This window comes from Canis lupus, chromosome 1 (genome assembly GCF_048164855.1).
Source record: "Canis lupus baileyi chromosome 1, mCanLup2.hap1, whole genome shotgun sequence".
Classification (NCBI taxonomy): Eukaryota; Metazoa; Chordata; class Mammalia; order Carnivora; family Canidae; genus Canis; species Canis lupus.
In genome coordinates, this window is record NC_132838.1 from 114,918,405 (window position 1) to 114,938,922 (window position 20,518).

General features: G+C 51.4%; 2 protein-coding genes across 7 annotated transcripts in view; both read right to left on the reverse strand.

Moving 5' to 3' along the window:
• Positions 1-4,599, reverse strand: part of ACTN4 (actinin alpha 4) — a 73,032-nt gene extending 68,433 nt beyond the window's left edge. For all 6 annotated transcript variants that reach the window (XM_072778943.1, XM_072778921.1, XM_072778905.1 and 3 more), the window contains exon 1: positions 4,311-4,599. In XM_072778943.1, the coding sequence (XP_072635044.1) occupies positions 4,311-4,472 (162 nt within the window). In that variant the 5' untranslated portion in view covers positions 4,473-4,599. The remainder of the gene's footprint in view (positions 1-4,310) is intronic.
• A 5,546-nt stretch (positions 4,600-10,145) lies between these two features.
• Positions 10,146-20,395, reverse strand: EIF3K (eukaryotic translation initiation factor 3 subunit K). The gene is made up of 8 exons (XM_072778980.1): positions 20,163-20,395; positions 19,056-19,154; positions 17,731-17,851; positions 16,183-16,257; positions 13,797-13,863; positions 13,620-13,697; positions 11,621-11,746; positions 10,146-10,211 (listed from the first exon to the last, which is right to left on the reverse strand). Exons 1-8 carry the CDS (start codon positions 20,219-20,221, stop codon positions 10,180-10,182), a joined length of 657 nt encoding a protein of 218 aa, XP_072635081.1. The 5' UTR covers positions 20,222-20,395; the 3' UTR covers positions 10,146-10,179.
• Positions 20,396-20,518: the final 123 nt, after the last annotated feature.

Sequence of the window (20,518 nt, forward strand, 5' to 3'; positions counted from 1 at the left end):
GGCATTCGCCAGGATACTATAGCACTGCCCTTCATTTCCTGGGTTGTTTCCTCCAACGTGCTCACCAAACTTTCGCCACAATGAAGCCCAATTGAGGCCAGGCAATCAGCTGCCCTTAAATAAAACCATCTACCACCAGTTCCAACCCAAGAATGAGTCAGCTCCCTGCCGCCAGGTAGCTTAGCTAACTAGCCTCCTTGTTGGTCTTGGAAGCCGGAACCAGGGAGGGTGTTTCAAAACGCAGAGGGCAATTCTGGGTTGCCGCCCGGGACCGCCTAGGATTAGATGAAACAACAGGCACCGCTCCCATTTCATGGTACCAACTCTCAACAGAACAAGTGTGAATGGCTACAAGGGGTGCAGTTACTCCCAGGCCACCCTCCCAGACCTCACCTCTTTGGCAGTCACCAGGAAAGAAAGCCATGTTCTAAGACACGTTTTCAGGGATTGGGGAGGGAATAGTGCTAGTAGCCAAGTAGCTTTCTCTATCCCTCTCCTGAGTATAGCTGTCCCCCTCTCATATTTATAGTCTTACTTCTAGATGATAATTAAGTTTGATGGGGTTTTTAAAAATTACTATTAATTTTTTTTAGGTATATTATTTAATTTTGAAAGCCGCTAAGGACCTGTCAATCTTAGCCAGAACCCAAGAGGAAAGCAATTACAGTAATGGAACAAAATAACAGATGGCTACTTTGAGGCCCCTATTGTCAGGCTTTAAAAAAAAAAAAAAAAAAACCTGGAGAAAAATGAACCATCAGAACTTTCAAATAATTAACTCACCCTTGATAGAGCCCAAGCTAAAGGTCAGGGATCTAACCTTAGGCCCTGCAAACAGTGATGTTTCAAGGAACAAGCAAGCTTAGCGAAGGAGGCGATCGATCCTTCTTGCTATGTTGAGAGGGGATCCATCTGAAGGAGCTAAGAAGAGACAGCTCCTGTCCAGGAGAGCAAGGAATAATACCAAGGCTACCCAGGACCTTCTCAGACGCTGGGAAAAGGAACTGTGGCAGAGAACTGTACTTGCTGGAGCATTTACTCAAAACCCAGGCCAGTCCTTCTCCTATCTCCCAGGAGGACACTCAGGGCCTTCCACGTCAGAACTGTTCTATAACCTACTTAGCAGGTTGGTTACAAGGGTCCCTAGAAGTCAGAGCAAATGGCTTCAGGTCAAAGTGAGAACCATCAGATGCTACATACACCCTGACTCAAACCAACCCTGGCCTAATTCCTGGAACTTGGAATACAACTCCAAGCACTTTACGGGACTGCAGTGATCCTGGAAACAGATTTTCAGGATAAGTGAGTGTGCACAAGATACTCACAGGACTACCACTCACTCTCCGTGTACCAATGGCTCAGCAAGGCAAGAAGGACAACCTGTCATTCACTTAAGCGACACTGTAATGCAGAAAAACTCACCCAAACTGTTTGAGGGGTGGGGGGAGTTCTTCTTAGAAGGAAAAGAACAGTACAAATTTGTGTACATGTTCCTTTCCACCATTCCTTCCCCCATTTCATAAAGGATCCCTATTCCATAATAGGAAAGTGCACAGCGGTGAAGCAATATTTTCCCCCAAAGAACAGCAATGTGTAAATATTTGCTGCGGTAGGTATAAAGCAGGACATGCTAGAATCTGACCCTTATTGAGAACTGAAAGCGGCTTGTATTAGAGAACACTGTGAGCCACCCTTTCCCTCAACCTTGCCTGGTCCTTGAGGAAGGGAAGAGGGAAAAATAATACACAGCAGGCAGGGCCTTGGGGTTCTGGTAAGTCCTCGTTCCCACCCAGGGCCTGAATGGTGCTCTGGCCTCACCCTGTGCGTAAGGGAGACTTAACCACGAAGGAGCACACACCCTAACTCCCAGAAGGGAGTGGAAATGAGCTAGCAAAAGGAGTCACCTGGGGAGGCGTAGAAGACAGGAAGGGAGGGAAAAGGAAGGTTTCCCCCCTCTTCCCACCACCTGACAGAAAAAGCCTCATTCTCCCAAGCACTTGGAGCTGGAGAAGTCAGATCCCAAAAATACTCAACAACAACCCCATGGCCCCCTGTTCCCCTCCCAACTTTCCAAGTGTCTTGGCAACTCTTAACCTTTGCCACCCTGGCAAGGCCTCAGGCAACAAATTCTTGTTGGGACTACAGTCTAGATCTTCTCCCCTCAAAAAGCATTTTCACATCAGATCATCTCAACCTGGCGACCCTGAGATAGGTGGAGATAAGGAGAAGGACACCACCACCAACCTGCCACTCCCCCACTCCTGATGAGGAAATTCAAGCAGAGCTTGGGAATTTACCAAAGGTCCTGCCAGGCCCCACCCCAGGCCGCCCTGGAACAGCTGCCCCTTTCACCCTTCCCCTCCGCACTGGGCACTCTGCACTTGGGCCCCCAGGGTACCAATTCATACCCTTAAGAGGCTTCCAGTCACACTCCTGCTCTCACTCAAACCCCTTGAGTCTGCCCCATGTTCCTGAGAAAGTTCCACCAAATCCGCCCTCCCTAAGTCCCAATACCATACACATCCACTTCTGTAGGCCTCGAAGAAGGGTCTCCTTCCACACCCCCCACCCTCATTTTACAGATGACAGACCTGTACTAAGAGAGGAAGGCAGGGTCTTGCCCCAGGACCACAAAACTGATTAGTGACAAATCTGGGAAGAAAATTCAGATCTCCTGAACGTATTAAAAGCTTCTAACTTCGAGTACCTCCCACTCTCTTCACACACTTTAAACCACCTCCCCAAACACACACATCCACTCAACACGCTCCTTTCTTTAGCTCTTTCTGCACACAAACCCTCTCTTCTATCACTGGAGAGCCCCCCCCACACACACACCTTCTCTGGGCCTCCCACTCCTCTTGGTCTCCTTTTTCACTGCTGTGGTTCCCCTGCTAAGCAGCTTCCACACCCCAACATGCCACCTGAGAACAGACCCTGCTTTCAGGGTCCATTCACCCCCCACCCCACCAAAGACACAATTCTTGGGATCCCTGGGTGGCGCAGCGGTTTGGCGCCTGCCTTTGGCTCAGGGCGTGATCCTGGAGACCCGGGATCGAATCCCACATCGGGCTTCTGGTGCATGGAGCCTGCTTCTCCCTCTGCCTGTGTCTCTGCCTCTCTCTCTCTCTCTCTGTGACTATCATAAATAAATAAAAATTAAAAAAAAAAAAAAAGACACAATTCTTCCCTGACCCTCTCCCTGTCCCCCACCCCCAAACACACTCTGTAGTCCTGCGACTGTACCTCTAGAAGCCCTCCCCCCCAGATTCCTTTCTCAGTCCATCCATCACACACTGCCTTCCCAACGACTTTCATTTTCCTAATCTCCCTCATTACCCGCCATTCCGCCGCTCCCATTCTTTCTCTCCAGGATGCTCACCTTTTCCACACTACCTTTTCCTTAGGCTCCTCCAAACCCTTGGCTGAGCTTTTCAACCGTCCATCAGTTCTTCAGAATCCCCTCTTCAAAACTCTCCAGGTTCCCTCTGCATCCCTCCATCAATTCCTCTTACTCCTCCCGCCTCCCACTCAGAACAGGACACCCCAAATAAATCTCTTCAAACACTTCTTACGACTCCGTAACTTCTTTCATTTGCACCCCTGCCCCCCCTCGCCCCCCACACCCCAGTCTCACACCCACTTCTTTCCTCTGCCCCTCTCCTTTTCCAAGTCTCCCAGGTCCCCCCACTACTCGTCAGACTCCACATCCCTTTCTTAGTACCCCCCTACTCCATCCTCAGACTTCTCCACCCCCTTTAGAACTCCCCCCAACCCCAAGGTTCTTCAGAGCTTTCTGCACTCCAAATAACCCCCTCCACCTCTCAGCCCCTCCTCAGGCTCCCCCAAACATCAATTCCATCCTGGCCCATAAATTCCAGACTCCTCCGTTCGTCTCCGCACCCCCAACCATCCTCTGACCCTTCCATCCCGCCTCAGACCCCAATTCCATTTTAGAGTCTCCAAGCATCTCGGTTTCCCCCAGTTCCCCGCCCAGGCCCTCCAATTCCTCCATCGGGCTGATTTCGTTTTTTGGTTTTGGGGTTTTTTTTTTGTTGTCGTTGTTTTTGACTTCCATATTCCCTACTCGGCCGCCAATTATTTTTTTCAGACTCCCAATTCCTTGCTCAAGTTCTACAGTTTCTTCTCAGGACTACAAACCCCTTCCCGGTCCCGCCAATTCCTTCTCCTGACCCCCGATTCCCATCACGGACCCTCCAATTCCCTCTCGAGACCTCCAACCCCCTTCCAGCGCCCCAACCTCCCTGGGAAGCCCCCCCTTGGGCCCGTCCGGCCCGCGGGCCGCGCACCTTGCGCTGCTGCTTCTCCCAGGCCGGGTCCAGCAGCAGGTCCCGGTCCCAGTCGTCTTCCTGGGCCATGTAGTCGCCCATGCTTCCCCCGCCGCCGGCGCCATTGCCCCCGCTGCTGGGGCCGTACTGGTACGACTGGTTCGCCGCGTGGTAGTCCACCATTCCGCCGCCTCTCGCTCGCCCACCAGCCCGTCCGCTCCCGCCTCAGCTCCCGCCCCTCTGCCCGAGCCTCCGCCGCCGCCGCCGCCGCCGCTTCAGCTGCCTCAGCCCGCCCTCCCCCAGCGCCTGCGCACTGCCTGCCGCGCCTGCGCACTGCGCCGCCGCCGCCGCCCTCTCGCGCGCGCGCGCACCTCCTAACCAGAAATCGCTGAGACCCGCGTCGGGGAGTTCGGCGCCTGCGCAGAGCCCACTTCCCCTGCCGCGCCTTCAGCTCAGGTACGCGCCGCGTCCTCTCTCCCGCGTGAGCGCGCGCGTCCTCTGCGTGTGGGCGGGGCCAGGTCATGAATGATTCATAAGGCGGGGTCTCGCCTTCAAGCCTTAACCTGCTCGGGCCTGGAACGTGTCTTCCCGGTCAGCAACACAAATTCAGCAAGTATTTATTAAACGCCTACTGTGTGCCAGATCATGTTTTATTACCCATTGGCACTAAACAAGATAGGCAAAAATTCCTGCCCGCTTGGAACTACCTTCTGGTGAAGGAAGGTAACAGAGTCGTAGGAAGTACGTATGCCAGGGTGGTAAGTGTTATGGAGAAAAATTAAGCATAAAAAAGAAAAAAAGAAAAATTAAGCATGAGCTGGAATGTCAAACAGTAGTCAGGGTAGGCTTTGAAGAAAAGGAGGACATTTGAATCCAGACCTGGAGGATTCACAAAATGCACATGAGAGTTAGGTAGATTGGAATTGATACTGGCTGACCTGGAAGATAAAAGAATTTGGGGACTTGTCAATCTTCATTCATTCAACAAACACTTATTGAGCATCTGTGGTGTGCCGGAATTGCTCTTGGATGCTGGCAATACAGTGCTGAGCGTGATAAGCAGGATTGGTTCTCAAATGGCTCACATGGTGGGGGGATGACAATAAGTAAACAAATAAATACAGATAAGTGATGTTGCCGTATTTTTTTGAAGATTTTATTTATTTATTCACGAGAGACACAGAGAGAGAGGCAGAGACATAGGCAGAGGGAGAAGCGGACTCGATCCCAGGACCCGAGATTCCTCCCTGAGCCAAAGGCAGACGCTCAGCCTCTGAGCCACCCAGGTGTCCCATGATGTTGCCATATTAACAGGCCTCTCAAATTTAAATATCCAAACCTAAGCTTCTGATCTTCCTAAACCTGATTGCCCCCACAGTCATCCCCATTTCAATTAATGGCACCTCCATCCTTCCAGCTGTGTGGGCAAATAGGTCAATCCTTGCCTCCTCTTTGTCTTCACACCCCACATCCAGTTTAGGAAATTCTGTTAGTTCCATCTTAAAAATATAAATGGGGGCTGCCTGGGTGGCGCAGTTGGTTAAGTGCTGGACTCTTGGTTTCTGCTCAGATCATGATCTCAGAGTCATGAGATCCAACCCCATGTGGAGCCTGCTTAAGCCTAGTATGCTTAAGACTCTCCCTCTTGCTCTGCCTCCTCCCCCACTGTGTGTGCTTTTTCTTTTTCTCCCAAATAAATAAATCTTTTAAAAAGTATATACAGGGATCCCTGGGTGGCGCAGCGGTTTGGCGCCTGCCTTTGGCCCAGGGCATGATCCTGGAGACCCGGGATCGAATCCCACGTCGGGCTCCCGGTGCATGGAGCCTGCTTCTCCCTCTGCCTGTGTCTCTGCCTCTCTCTCTCTCTGTGACTATCATAAAAAAAAAAAAAAAATTTAAAAGTATATACAGACCAGCCATTTTCTCCTGCTGCCACGCCCCACTCTAGCTCTGTCCACCCTTGCCTTGTCTCTGCTTGGATCACCACAGTAGGCTCCTTATCATCTCCCTGCTTCCTTTCCCATTCCTCCACCCCATTCTCTTTCCCACAAGAAGCCCCAGGGAGCCTGTGAACACCTGAGTCAAATCTCTGATCTAAGTCTCTCCCTCCTCTGCTCAGAATCCCTCCTTGGTGGGGCACCTGGACGGCTCAGTGGTTGAGGGTCTGCCTTGAGCTCAGATCGTGATCCCAGGGTCCCAGGATCGAGTCCCACATCAGGCTCCTGCAAGGAGTCTGCTTCTCCCGCTGTCTATGTTTCTGTCAGGGAGCCCGACGTGGGACTTGATCCCCACACCAGGGATCACAATCTGAGCTCAAGGCAGACCCTCAACCACTGAGCCACCCAGGCATCCCCCAGCCTTGCTTTTGAAACAAGACACTCCTGGGTCTTCAGCCAGACCCCCAAGGTCCTTCCCCGTCCTGTCCCCATCTCCTCTCCCAGGTCACAGCCCTCTCTCCCTCTCAGTCTCTGAGGTTCTGCAACACTGCCGACTTCTCTGCTGGTCCTCAAATGCACCAGGCACTTCCCAGCCTCAGGGCCTTTGTACTGTGTGATGCCTTGTTACCACTGCCTGGAATGCTTTCCCCACATACTGGAAGCCCAGGGCTTCAACAGCCTCCTCACCCACAGGTCTGCAGAAATATCACCCCTTCAGTGAGACCTTCCCAGACCACCTTAGTTAAAATAGCATCCTACACCTTCCGTCCTTGGCTTTATTTTTTCCAGCATACTGGCTACCTGATTGGCTTATTTACCATGTTTATCTGTCTCCTCCTCCAAGAGTGTCAGCCCGTGAAAATGGGGATCTTTGGTCACTGCTGTTTCCCTGGTCTCTGAAGCAGTGTCTGGCACAAGATTGAAGCTTAATATATCTTAGGTGAATGAATAGATAGACTTAAGGCCATGATGAGTTTGAATTTTATTGAAAATGCAATGGGGAAAAAAGGGGGTGGGGGGCAGCCCGGGTGGCTCAGCGGTTTAGCGCCTGCCTTTGGCCCAGGGCCTGATCCTGGAGACCCCGAATGAGCCCCGCGTCAGGCTCCCTGCATGGAGCCTACTTCTCCCTCTGCCTGTGTCTCTGCCTGTGTGTGTGTGTGTGTCTGTGTGTGTGTGTGTGTGTCTCATGGATAGATAAATATTTTTAAAAAAAGAAAAGAAAATGCAATGGGAAATTCAGGGAGGACCCTAAGCAGGGCAGGGCTGGGATCCAATGCAACTGTTCCTAGGATCCAGTGGCCACAGGAAGGGAACAGACTGTAGGTAGAGGGAGGGCAAGGAGACCAGCCAGGGAGTGGCCACAGTGGTTCCGATGTATGTGGTCAGGACCAAGATCCTGGAAGAGGAGACAGCCATGGAGGATGGGCAGTGGAAGGATTTGGAAAAGTGGAGCTGACCGGACTTACTGTCATGGATTGGATGGGGGGAGAGGGTGGCCAGGAGAATGAAGAATCCAGACTCAAGATGGCTCCCAAGGTTTGGACCTGGGCGACAGGAAGGTGAAATTGACTGGTCAGGAAAGGTAGGAAGGTTAAGGGTTTGAGTTAGAGTAGAGCAGGAATTGGCCCACAGTATGAACAAAGGAGATTGTGTCAGAGTCAACTACTGGGGATGGAGATGAGAAGACATGGCTCCTCCAGGTATAGGAACTCATGGATTTCTCCCCACCTCTCTCAAAGGCACTGGAAGAGATCCACTGGCATGCAAAGGAAGGGGACAAGGCCTGGGCAGAGCTCAATTTCCCAGGGGATGCCAGGACCTGGCCAAAGATCCAGGAATGTTAGCTGTGACCTGGAGAACAAACCCAGGACTTCTGTGCTGGGCCTAGTTGGCAGAGAGCGCCACTAGGGCTATGGGTCATTGACTCCACCCTGACTGCTCCCAGTGGACACTGAAATACCTCCCAGACAAAGGGCTGAGATAAGTGGATGGCTTGTCAGGGAGGTTTAAATTAAAAGCTCCCTTCATTTCTGACATGTTATTAAGTAAATTCTATGCCCAATGTGGGGCTTGAATTCATGACCCCAAGATGAAGAGTCGCATGTTCTACTGGCTGAGCCAGCCAGGTGCCCCTGTTGTATTCCACTGTTAATTCTAGTTAGTGAACAAAAAAGGGCTGTGTCCTCTTAGGGTGGGACATGAACAGACACTGGGGTGCTAAGAGACTATGGAAGCAACTAAATACACCCAAGTCCACGTGAACAAGACAAGCACCAAGCGTATTCTCTTACTAAACGGCAAACTGTTCTCAACTCTTTGGATGCATGAACTCACAGCAACTACTGAAGTGGGTACTCTCCCTGGCTGTAAAATTGAGGCACAAGGTTAACTAATTTGCCAACAGGTTGGTAGGCTGAGGTTTGAACTGTCTTACACCAGAGCCAAGTCTCTTAGCTGCTCAAAGGATCCACCTAGAGCAAAAGCAGGCTAAGTGGGAAAAGATGTGGTGCTGAGCAGCCACGATTAGTTGTGCAGGTTGTATTCTACACAAAGGCACCTGCTGTGTAGGTGAGTGGGAGTTGTACTCACATGGGGTGGCAGGCAGGTGCCTTTTCCTTAATTTACACAATCAAACAGCGTCCCAGTATTGTCCTACGCCCCTCTCCCCTCCTTTAGAGCTGGCTCCCAAGTTGTGAGCTAGAGACACCTTTTGCCCCCAGGGCTTGGGTACATCTTGCTTCCTGGCTCCTGCTCAGGTCTAGAACTCAGGGCAAAGGGTATCCTGCCCTGCCCTGCCTGTCAGTGTCCTCAAAAGAATGATGGGTGTGAATGCAAACACATGAGGGAGGGCCAAGGGGGTACAGCTCAGACACTGTCACTGCCCTCTTCGTAGGCAAAGTTCATGTGTAAAGGCTTACAGAAATGTAACACTCCCTCATTTTACATTGAGGGCTGGACATCTCTGATGGTTTGTCTTTTCTTCTATTTTTCCCCAAAGGCAGTCACTGTGGTCTCTACCCCTTCTTCCTGCAGACAGCAGGATCAGAGGTGAAGACACTTGACCAAAGTCACCCTGCCAGACTCTGGAATACCTACATGTAAGACAGAGAAGCAACCCAGCTGCAGATTAAGGAACATCAGCTAGGCCTCCTGGCCACTGTAGGCTGCAACTTGGGGATGGGGAAGGGACAGGGGAATGGCCTGGCTGAAAGTCCTGATTTTTCGGTAAAGTCTCCCCAAGCAGAATGGTGAGGACTCGTTTGTAACTTGAGCTAGGCTCTAATGAGGGGCCTAGCTGGAAGGAGGTCATGGAATCCCCCACAACTGACAAGGGTGTGTCATCCCCCTTTCACAGGTGAAGAAACTGAGACGGAGGCAGTCACCAAGCCAAGGACACACAGCTTGGTGGGCTGAGCAGTAGCCAGGGTAAGAGGCAGGCTGAATCCCACCACCCCTCCCATTCACTCCTCCGCCCACTGTGGGGCCACTAGCACCCCCATCTGAGGCCAAGGGGCAAAGGTTGTGCCTCCCCTTACCAGGAACCCACTCCTGTCCACCTAGGTGTTCCAGAGGACAGAAGAGATAGGGCCGCACCCAGGGGCAGGGCTGGACTCCTACATCCTAGTCACATCCTCCTCCTTGCTGATTCACACAGCCAGCTCCCTACTGGTGACCCGGTGGGTCAGGAAGGTGGGGGTGGAAGGTCGGTTGCTGGAAAGGGGCAGGAAAGGGGCAGGAAGTAGGAGGGAAGAAAGGAGCCAAAAGCCAAGCCCTACTGTGTGTGTGTGTGTGTGTGTGTGTGTGTGTGTAACGCAGAATGGAGGTGGCTCCCGCACAGAGTGGGCTGAGGCCTTCTCCCGGGCTCCCTCTAGTGGGCGAAGGGCAGAGGCAAAAAGCTAAGGAATGGGAGACAAAAAAATAAATCAACAAATCTTTATTAAACACCTGCCAGGTTACTGGGAGGAGGCCATAATGCTGGACACACCTGTTGAGAAGAGAAGAGGGGAGCAGGTCAACGTGGGAAGACTGGGAGACCAGCCTCCAACCACCAACCATGGCACTCAGAATTCTTCAAGGGTGGCATATCACAAACCCCCTTCTGGACCCTGGTCACCTTCACAAAGGCAGTTTGGTTTCTTTTTCTTTCTTTCTTTCTTTTTTTTTTTTTAAGATTTTATTTATTCATGAGAGACACACAGAAAGAGAGGCAGAGGTATAACATAGAGGGAAAAGCTGGCTCCCTGCAGGGAGCTAAATGCAGTACTAATCTCGGATCCCGGGATCACACCCTGAGCTGAAGGCAGATGCTCAACCACTGAGCCACCCAAGCGTCCCTGGTTTCTTTTTAAAGTAATCTCTGTGCCTAACACGGGGCCTGAACTCCCGACCCTGAGAATAAGAGTCACGCTCTCCTGAGCAGCCAGGTGCCCCACTTGGGGCAGTAGTTTATAAAAAAAGCTCGACTCTGGGGGCACCTGGGTGGCTCTGTGGTTGAGAATCCACCTTCGACTCAGGTCGTGATCCCAGGGTCCTGGGACTGAGTCCCACACTGGGCTCCCCAGAAGGAGCCTGATGCTCCCTCTGCCTATGTCTCACATGAATAAATGAAATCTTAAAAAAAAAAATTCTTTTAAATAAAAAGTAAGAATTTCGACTCTGGAGCAAGGAGTCCTGCGTCCGAATCACAGCTCTGCCTCCTCCCAGGTGGGTGGCCTCAGGTAAGTTCATTAACACCAGCTCCTCCATCTGCAAGAAGCATCTACCCCACATAGTCCCAGGATTAAGTGACATGCTCATAACAATGCCTGGCACAATTCTTTGCTCTTCTCACCACCATCACAGTAACATTTACTACGTGCCATTTGCAAGACACTCTAAACACTGGATTTCCATCTTCTCCTGTAGAGCCTTTTGCCACAGTGACTTCTCACCCAAAACCTCAACAAAGGTCCACAGGCCCCATGCACAGAGATGATTGCCCACTGAGTCCTGATCCCCAGATCAGTACCAAATTAGCTGGTTTGGACCAGGAAGCCACGCTGTACCAAGACATTCTAAGACCCCAGAATCACTCAAGAGATGGAGAGGAGACCCCGGTTGTATGGGAGCAGCCTACCCCCCGGCTCTGGGTTCTCACTCACTTTACGACAGAGGTCCTGGGACCAGTAAGGGTATGGAGACACCCTGCAAGGCCTGTCCAAGCCCTGTGGGGTCCTGGGGAAGGACACCCATCATTCCACTGTCATTCAGCCTCTGCAGGCAGCCCTGTGAGAGAAGTCAATGGACTCTGGCAGATGCAGATTTCCTGGCCCTGAACCAGACTGTATCTACGAAAGTTCCTGTCAACAGGCACCTCCTTAGTCCCACAGCCAGAAGCTTGGGGCCACCACTCACTGTCAAAGTCGATCTTCTCCACGATGTTCTTGGGCTTGATGCTCTCCTCTTGGCTACAGATGAAGATCTGGCCTGACTCATCTGCGCTCCAGCCGTACTTGCTCATCCACACTTTTAGCTGGCTGTCTGTGGGTGACACAGGCCGTGCAGGGGCTCAGTCACCCCAATCCCCCAGCACCAGGCAGCCGAAGACCAGGGTGCCTTCCCCACCCAACTGCTTCAGGGGCCACCAGGAGCTCCAGCTGCCAGGCTTGCATTTCTGCAATTCATTCTCCAAACAGCAGCCAGAGGGAGCCTGCCAGCTTTCCCAGTTATGTAGCAGGGCTTTTGTCGCCACGTCTTTGAATTTTCTGTCCCTTTGCTCTCCCAGCACAAGTCTTGTTTCCAGCAGCTCCCTTCTCTGCTTTGCCACACAACGTTGAGATGGTTTTAAAATTATGCCATCACTAACATAAGCCCAAAGCATCAGTTGAGAATTTATTTGCAGGCCGTTTTGCTCTTAAAAAACATGCCAGTAAGAAGGTACAGCCAAAAAATATCCTACTACTTGAAGTCACTCTTTTGTGTGACCCTGAGCAATTTGATAAATTCATCTCCCTCTCTTCTGATTCAAGTCTAAGGGTTGTTTCACTCCTTTTCAACTTAATTTCACTTTTCAGGATATAAAACATCTACCTGATGTAAAGCACTTAACACAGCCTGATACAAAGTGTCCAATAAAAGTTAGCTTCTGCTAAAAAATTGTGCCTGGTGACACAAACTACTGGATCAAAAGCAAACCTATCCAAATAAGGTACTTAGACAAATCTCACCCCCTACCCACAGCTCTCTCTCCCTGTGCTCATCCCCAACCTCCCAGGGAGTAACCATTCTCCTTAGTTTTATTATTCTTCCTGTGTATCTTTTCCAAAAATGAATAAATACACAAACATGCTTCTCTTTCTTTTCTTCTTTCTTTCTGGAAGGATCTTTTATTTTTTTACTTATTATATTTATTATTATTAAAGATTTATTTATTCATTTATTTATGATAGACATAGAGAGAGGCAGAGACACAGGAGGAGAGAGAAGCAGGCTCCATGCTGGGAGCCCGACATGGGACTCGATCCCTCGATCCCGGGGCTCCAGAATCTCGCCCTGGGCCAAAGGCAGGCGCTAAACCGCTGAGCCACCCAAGGATCCCCACTTATTATATTTAAAGTAGGCTCCATGCCCAGCATGGAGCTCAACACAGGGCCTGAACTCACAACTCTGAGATCAAAACCTAAGTTGAGATCAAGAGTTGGACGATTAACTCCGCTGGGCCACCTAGGTGCCCCTGGAAGAATCTTTTAAAAACACAAATCTGATCATTTCCCTCCCTGCTCAGAACCTCCCTGCGGCTCCAGCTCACTCAGGACAAAGGACTAAGTCCTCAGGAGGCCCCATGGTATCTGAAGATCTCCCTCCTACCACCACTACTCCACCCTCAGCTCTGCCCCTCCCTCATTGTGCTCCCACCAGGTACCCTGGAGGCTCTTTAAACAAGATAGACACTCCCCTGCCTCAGCATTCTCTGGTTTGCTCAGCTCTCAGGCTGCCTGCCTGACTCCTCCAAAACATCTATTCACCTCAGCCCCTTGAGCTGTCTTGCATGACTTGACACTAGACTTATACATCTCATTTTGTTATGTTTTGCTACTTCTGTGAGAACAAATCTGAGCCATTGTTCCATTCACCGCTGTATCCCTAAGGCCTAGAACAGTCTGGTACACAGAAGGCATTCAAATAACTTATGTAGAATAAAATAAATGAATGCCATGGCATCTCCCCCCAAGGAAGGGTACTTTTTTTTTTTAAGGATATGTTTTATACTAGTTTCTTACTCCCTCAATAACAAGCTGGGCTGGATCTTCAATGACTTGTTGAGGCAGGGATGAGTCCATCTGAGGAGCTGACCGAGGCCCACGGCCCCTGACCAGCCTCCTCGATTGGCACCAGAGACCCAGAGAGGCCTTACCTGTTAGATCCCCGAGCATCTCAGCCAGCAGCCAGCGATCAATGTGCTGATAAGTGATGCCCACAACGTGGCAGATAACTGCAGAGATAAGGAACGAAGATGGTGGTCATCCCTGGGACCTTGCTGCCACTCCCTACCCCTTCCCCCTGGGGAGCCCAGGCTCCGAGAGGGACTTACATTTTCGGACAGAGTCTTCGAAGCCGGTTATACCTTCCAGGAGGTCCATGTTTTCATCCAGGGCTTGCTGGAGGGCAATGATAATGTTAGTAACATCAAGATTATTACAGTTAACAAAATTAGCAATAGAAGCTGACACGTGGGCATTCACCCCACGTGCCAGCTTTTTTTCTCTATGCAACCCTATGATGTAAGGTACTATTTTTGTCCACTTTTAGAGACGAAAAAAGTAAGGCTCAGAGCAGCAAAGTGACTTGCCCCAAACCTCAGAGCTGGTGTTTGAAATCAGGCAGGCAGAAACCACACACCCAAAGAGGGAACAGAGACAGATTAGCTAACTGCACTCACCTACCTCCTCCTGCTCCTATCTCACTCAGAGAAAAGGCCAAGTGTCCCACCTTGGCCTACAAGGCCTCACAGGATCTGCCCGTCACCTCACTCTCCTCAGCCCTTTGCTCCAGCCATGGGGGACTCCTCGCTGCTCCTCATCAGACACACCATGCACACGCCCACTTTAAGGTCACCCTCCCAGCAAGAGCTCCCTCCAACAATACTGCAGGAAATGAAGAACCTACAAGGACAATGAAGGGGAGCAGCCAGTGAGACAGAAGGATATATAGGAGAGTAATTGTCATGAGGGCCAGATGATAAAAGGATTTGAGAGAACAGTGTGGCACCCCCATCAGAGGAGGCCAACAGGGCAGACAGTATGGGTATCATGGTGCATGCGTGCTCATGTTTACGCTGGAGACTGGGGGAAAGAAGGCTGACCACAAAAGCCTGAATGAAGTGAGTGCAGTGGGTTCAAGTGAGCAAGGAGAAGAGAGACAGCACAGGCAACCCCTCCTGCGAGCACGAGTAACCAACAGTCCCCCTCCACCCAACCCCTGAGGGGTTTCCTGGGATGGGATACTTTCTGCTCAACGGGGAACAGAGAAAGAGAGCAAGAGACAAAGGTGAACGTGGAGGTTCAGGGAGAGTTCTCTTTTTGTAGGGTAGAACTAACTATACAGCAGGAGTGGTCTGATGACAGAAACAATCAGGGAAGGCCAAATTTGCTGCCCTGTGAGAGTAGGGAGAGGTGCTGGTGTTATGCTGCTGAGTGGGCGAGAGGCAAGGGGAACTGTGCACCAGTTGAGGGGTGGCCTGAGATGAGGAGTGCCAATTCACCCTCCCAAACAGAAAAGTGTTCAGTCAGCTACCGGTCAATGTCCAGGCCAAGAGCAGTAATGCGTGGGAGTTCTGCTTTGGCTGCTTCTCTTTTCCCACAAAACAAGGCAGAGGAGCTCAAATTGAGATTGAGAAGGGAGGGAGGAGAGGGGATGAAGAGTGTGAAGAGATGGGAGCGAGCTAGACACTAGGCCAGGAGATGAGGAGCACAGTGGATCTGACAGGCCTTCCTCCAGCCTCTCTCTCTCTCATGGTCTCAGGTACAGATTTATGCTGGAGGAGGAAGCCCAACAGAGGACCAGGGCCGCTGGTCAGGCCCAAGAACACCAGGCTGGAGACCTCACAGGGGTGAGCCGGAAAGTTAGGAGGAAGTGGTCAGAGGGTGGATTATGTTTGACATTCGTGGGCAGAGAAGGGAGCAATCACTGCTGAAGACAGGAACTGGGTAGTGGCTCCCCATGTTCCCTGGGCATCAGAAACACTGGGGGTAACTGCTTAATATCCCAACACCTAGACCACATTCAGACCAATTATATCAGACTCTGAGGCTCGGAATCAACTATCAACTATCAATTTGTTTAACTCCTCAGGGATCCAATGCACTGAGAGTTGCTCTAGGGCATGACCGGGAGAGGGCCAAGGTCACAAGGAGGACAGACGCTAAGGTCGGGGAGGTGGAAGGATCACTGGTGTGGCTTTGCAAGCATCTAAAAATGACAAGAGGAGTGGCAAGTGGCAGTGAGTTGGAACTGTTATTCATGAAAGGAAGAGCGGTCGTCAGGGGGCTCAAACCAACAAGGTGGAGCAGGAAGTGCCAATATCAAGCTTCAGGACTGCAGGGTTTCAGTGGGAGAGAGATGGGTCTGGGAACGACAGGAGAGAAGGACCCTTGGCATCCCACTGGGAAAAAGTACAGAAGTGGAGGGTGGGACTCCAGTTTGAGCAAGAAAGGGAGGGAGCATCCAGAGGATGGAGGACTTCAACAGGAAGGACAGACAGGGTTCATGCATGTGTGCCCTTGGAACAGGGGCACAAAGGACAACATGGGAATCCTGGCTCAGTGCGAGGATGACAAGTCCATGTGGTCATACTTGTAAAGACTGAGCATGGGACTGCTCACAGTTATGCAGGCAGATGACAAATGTGCGTTCTTGTGCAGCTCAGCAGCCTGCCCCACTCAGCCCAGCCACCCACCCTGCCCCTGGAGCCAAATTACCCAGAAGGCCTGGAAGTGGCAGGTCTCCAGCAGGTCTCCGAGGTATAAAATCTGCCGGATTGGCCGTTCTTCTTGCTAAGGGGAAAGTGTTAAGGGAAAACAGCCCTGAACCTTAGGAGGCTGCCGCTGGGCCCCACGCCACCTCCTGCCGCCCACCTTCAGTTCATCGCAACACGGCTGCTAAAGGCAATAGACAATCCAGCGATGGAGACATTAAACCAACGACTGGCCCATCCACACACTGGATCAAGGCAACTCTCAGAGAACCAACGTGGAGACTCGACAAGACACGCTGGGATACGAAAAAGCAAGATGCAGACCAACATGCATAAGAGCCCACCATCTGGGTGGGGATGGACACACATGTGTATGTGAACACACACTACTTGTGTGACTCTAGGGTTATCTGTGGAAACGTACCCAAGAACTGCAAGCATCTGTTGCCTCCTGGAAGGGGAATAGGGTGGCTATGAGACAGGGGAGGGATGAAGCCTTGTCATTTTTCCACTGTATACTTCTCCACACTTCTAACAGTGTACTGCATGCTTTTTGTTTGGTTTTGTTTTGTTTTTGAAAAGCCACCAGAAAAGACCCCTGGGGAAGGTAGACAATCTCTCAGAAGGTAGGTACTCCTACGGACCCACTTTGGCAGAGCAGGTTCAAAGAGGAAGCCATCATTTCTCAACTCAGATATCAATGGGCAGGTTAAGTGTGATGGCGTTGGGACTGCGAGTGCTAGAAGACAGGGCCTGGCATGGAGGGAGACTCTGCCAAGCTTGTCAGGTAATCACAGGACAGTGGGAGGATCACCTGGCCAAGTGGTGGACAAGTTACCAAACAGCAGACCAGAGCAAAGTGGGGCGAGGTGGCGGGAGGGAGCCAGTTTATTTTCACTCAACCTTTATTCACTGAAGGCCAGCACTGAGCCAGACACAGAAGATACACACAATGAAGCTCAGCTAACGATCCAGCTCTTCCTGCCCACTGCCTCTTGCCTGGTGGCCTTCACTCAGCTACAACCATCACAGGAATCCTCTCAAAGCATAAATCTACCCATCTTACTGCGCGGTTTCAAAGCCTTCTATGGCTTCCCAGTGCCCTTCAAATTGCATTTTGAAATCTGTGCTGAGGCTACACCAAACTTCCTCTACTGCCTCTGAAAGAGCACTGACCTCTTCTTTTTTCTCCAGGCCTCCTTACATATTTATTCCCTCTGCCCAGATCACCCTTCCTTAACTGACATTCCCTCCTTTCAGAGGTTCCCTCCTCCAAGAAGCCTTTCCTAACAGGTGCCTCCCCTGGCTTCCCTAAACCCCAACCCCTGACTACTGCAGGCTGTCACTGACAGAGGACTCATCTCTGCTACTGGACTGTGAGCCCTGTGAGGGCAGGGGCCAGGTCTGTTGCAGCCACCAAAATGTCCCACCCAGTACTGCACCAAATCCAGGAGTTTGTGGCTGAACCCACAGACCACTTCCCGGGGAGTTCATCTACCTTGCCCCCACCCCGTCCTACACACCCGGCCGGACGGATAAGCTGGAAGGATACATGTGCCTGATCGATCATGCACTTGCACAGTGTGAAGTCGGTGTGGGGCAGATTGGTGAGGGCCTTTAGCAGGATCTGGGCGGTGACCGTAGTTTGAAAGAAGGCTGGGTTGAACTGGTACCTGAGAAGGGGAACAAGAGACAGAGCAAGAGGCCCAGACCTCTTCAGGTCCCTGGGCCTCACCAGATACCCAGTGCTGTGTGGCTCAGAGCTCAGGAATTGGCACGTGCCTGGGCTCCAACCCCGAACACAGCACTCTGGCTCTGTGACCTTAACCTCCCTGACCCACTTTCCTGCTTGTGGATGGGAACAGTTAATCCTCTCAACCATTCTGTAAGGCAGATGCTGTTAAGTGGTCACAAACAAACCAATACCTACGTATAGTCTAAAGCAGTGGTTGAGGTTCTGGAGCCAGACTGCTTGGGTTCAAACTTCCCTGACAAGTGACCTTGAACTAGTTCTTTTAAATTCTCTGTGTATCAGTCCCCTCCTAGAAGGGACAACAACAACCGTATCTACTTCACAAAGACAGTACGACATCTGAGTTAATACATACAAAGCTTACAGCGCAGTAGCTACCACAGATGAGTGCTCATTAAGCAGCAGTTACACCAGTAACAATCTTAACAACCTCACAAATACAAAGTGTTCTTATCTCTCCTTTACAGACACCAAAACTGAGACAATGTATAAAAATTACCTAACTGCTGTGAGGAAAGGATGCAAATGCCCATCAGCAGGAGAAAGGGTAATTAAAACACAGTGAAGCACTATACTAAAATGATGACAAATTGCAGCTGCAGGAAAAAATGGATCCATCTCACAACCCTGGTGCTAAGCAGAAGATGCCAGATGCAGAAAAGCTCACATCACATACTATTTATGTCATATCCAACACAGGCAAACCTAAGCCAAGTTAATCAGGATGAATGCTTGTGTGGTCAACTCACATGAAGCCAGATCATGAGAGCATAAAAGTGGTTACCAGGGCAGGGGTGAGGTGGCTGGCAGAAAGCACACAAGGCAAAGAGCCTGGGAACCTGACAACACTCAATTTTGTAATAAGTGTGATGTCCACATAGGTTTGCACTTATACTTATTTAGCCATATTTTTGTGTTTTGTACCAACCTATTCGTGCAACCTGCAATTAATTTTTTAAAAAACTACCTCTCCTTCTGCCCCAACTGTCTTGGCTTCCTTGTCTTACACACCAAGAGAAGTCACATCCTGAAGACTACCCCCCAACTCTGGCCTCATCCAATGTTGAGAGTGGCATGCTGCGGGCTACGCTGTCACGCAGGTGGGGATGAAGGCAGAGACTCACAGCTTCAGGACAGCCAGGTTGGCTTCCAGATCGTAGGCATTCTCCTTGGCCTGTGTTTCCACATACCGCTCCAGGGTGGCCAGATTCTCAGGATTGTACCTACAGAAGAATCAAGATGGGTGAGCAGAGAAGAAACAGGAGCTGAGGCCAGTCACTCTGGGTAGAGAGGAGAAGGCCACTGTAACCTGCAACTGTATCAAAGTCTTTTTTTTTTAAAGATTTATTTATTCATTCATTCATTCATTCATTCAGAGAGAGAGAGAGAGAGGCAGAGACACAGGCAGAGGGAGAAGCGGGCTCCATGCAGGAAGCCCGATGCGGGACTCGATCCGGGGTCTCCGGGATCACGCCCTGGGCTACAGGCGGCGCTAAACCGCTGCGCCACCGGGGCTGCCCCTGTATCAAAGTCTTGAATCAGCTCCATAACCTCTAATAACACTTATCCACATTACACACCTAAGCTGAGCTCTGACCTCCATCAGAGCCCTGGGTCTTTCCCAGATGTCCTCCCGATCCCTCCACCAATCAGTAATCACAACCTGTACACCAGGCCTCCTGGACATCTCTGCCACTCATCCCCTTCCCCCCTCCTCAGGCCCCTATCCTGGTTTATCCCCATCCTCTCCTGCTCGGCTTCCCCAACCCCAGCCCCGATGATTGCTGACTATCACTGCCTATTGCCCGGTTAGTATGGACTCTGAACTGGGAACCCCCATGAAAGCATGGCCCGGGGCTGTCTTGGTCACCTCTGGTTCCCCAGCACTGCCCAGCGCTGATGGAATAGATTTCAGTGCCGTGTGCTGAAGCAATGGCATGAGAGGTAAGAAAAAAGGAGATGAAAAGGCATGACACACGCAGTGAGAGGCTGAGGAGCAGAGTGCGGAGAAGCAGAGGGAGACCTTAAAGCAATGAAAAAGCCGAGGACTGCGAGGTAGGCAGGGCCGTCTCCTGCCCGTAGGCCCCTGTGGGGCCGTTTCCTCACACTCCTCCAGAAGCGGGAAAGCCTCCCCCGGGCCAAGTTAGGACCCGACCACCCCTTGCGGTCTCTACAAAATCCCGCCCACCACGCCGCGCGGCCGCAAGCGCTCCCTCCGGCCGGGCTCAGACCTGTCGATACCCTTGAGCAACTTGCCCACGTTCGCTCTCATCTGCTCAAACATCGCCATGACGAACGTCGCCTCCCACACCCGGGCGGGAGCAGGAGACCCAGCCGGTACGGCGTCCTCGAGGACCGGAAGAGGAAGAGGTGGCGGAAACGGAAACTACGTTGTTGTCTCCTCCGCGGCGCCTGCGGCGGCCGCCACGTGACTTTCTTCCCGGCGGGCGCATTTGGCGCGTGCGCACAAGCGCCCCCCGAGCTGGACCGACAGCGTGAGAAAAGGCTTAATGTAGCCCAGTGCGCAGGCGCCGTCTCCGGGCGAGGAGGCGGGGCGAGGCTTTTCCCGGGCCCCGCGCGCCGAGCT

What these genes read in the sequence shown, in the direction of transcription:
- EIF3K (XM_072778980.1), bottom strand. Translation starts at nt 20,221, where the DNA reads ATGGCGATGTTTGAGCAGATGAGAGCGAACGTGGGCAAGTTGCTCAAG. An exon ending in GCCACTTCCAGGCCTTCTGG is followed by an intron (nt 13,864 to 16,182) that starts GTAATTTGGCTC and finishes ATTGCCCTCCAG; the next exon opens with CAAGCCCTGGATGAAAACAT. An exon ending in GATGCTCGGGGATCTAACAG is followed by an intron (nt 11,747 to 13,619) that starts GTAAGGCCTCTC and finishes TGTCACCCACAG; the next exon opens with ACAGCCAGCTAAAAGTGTGG.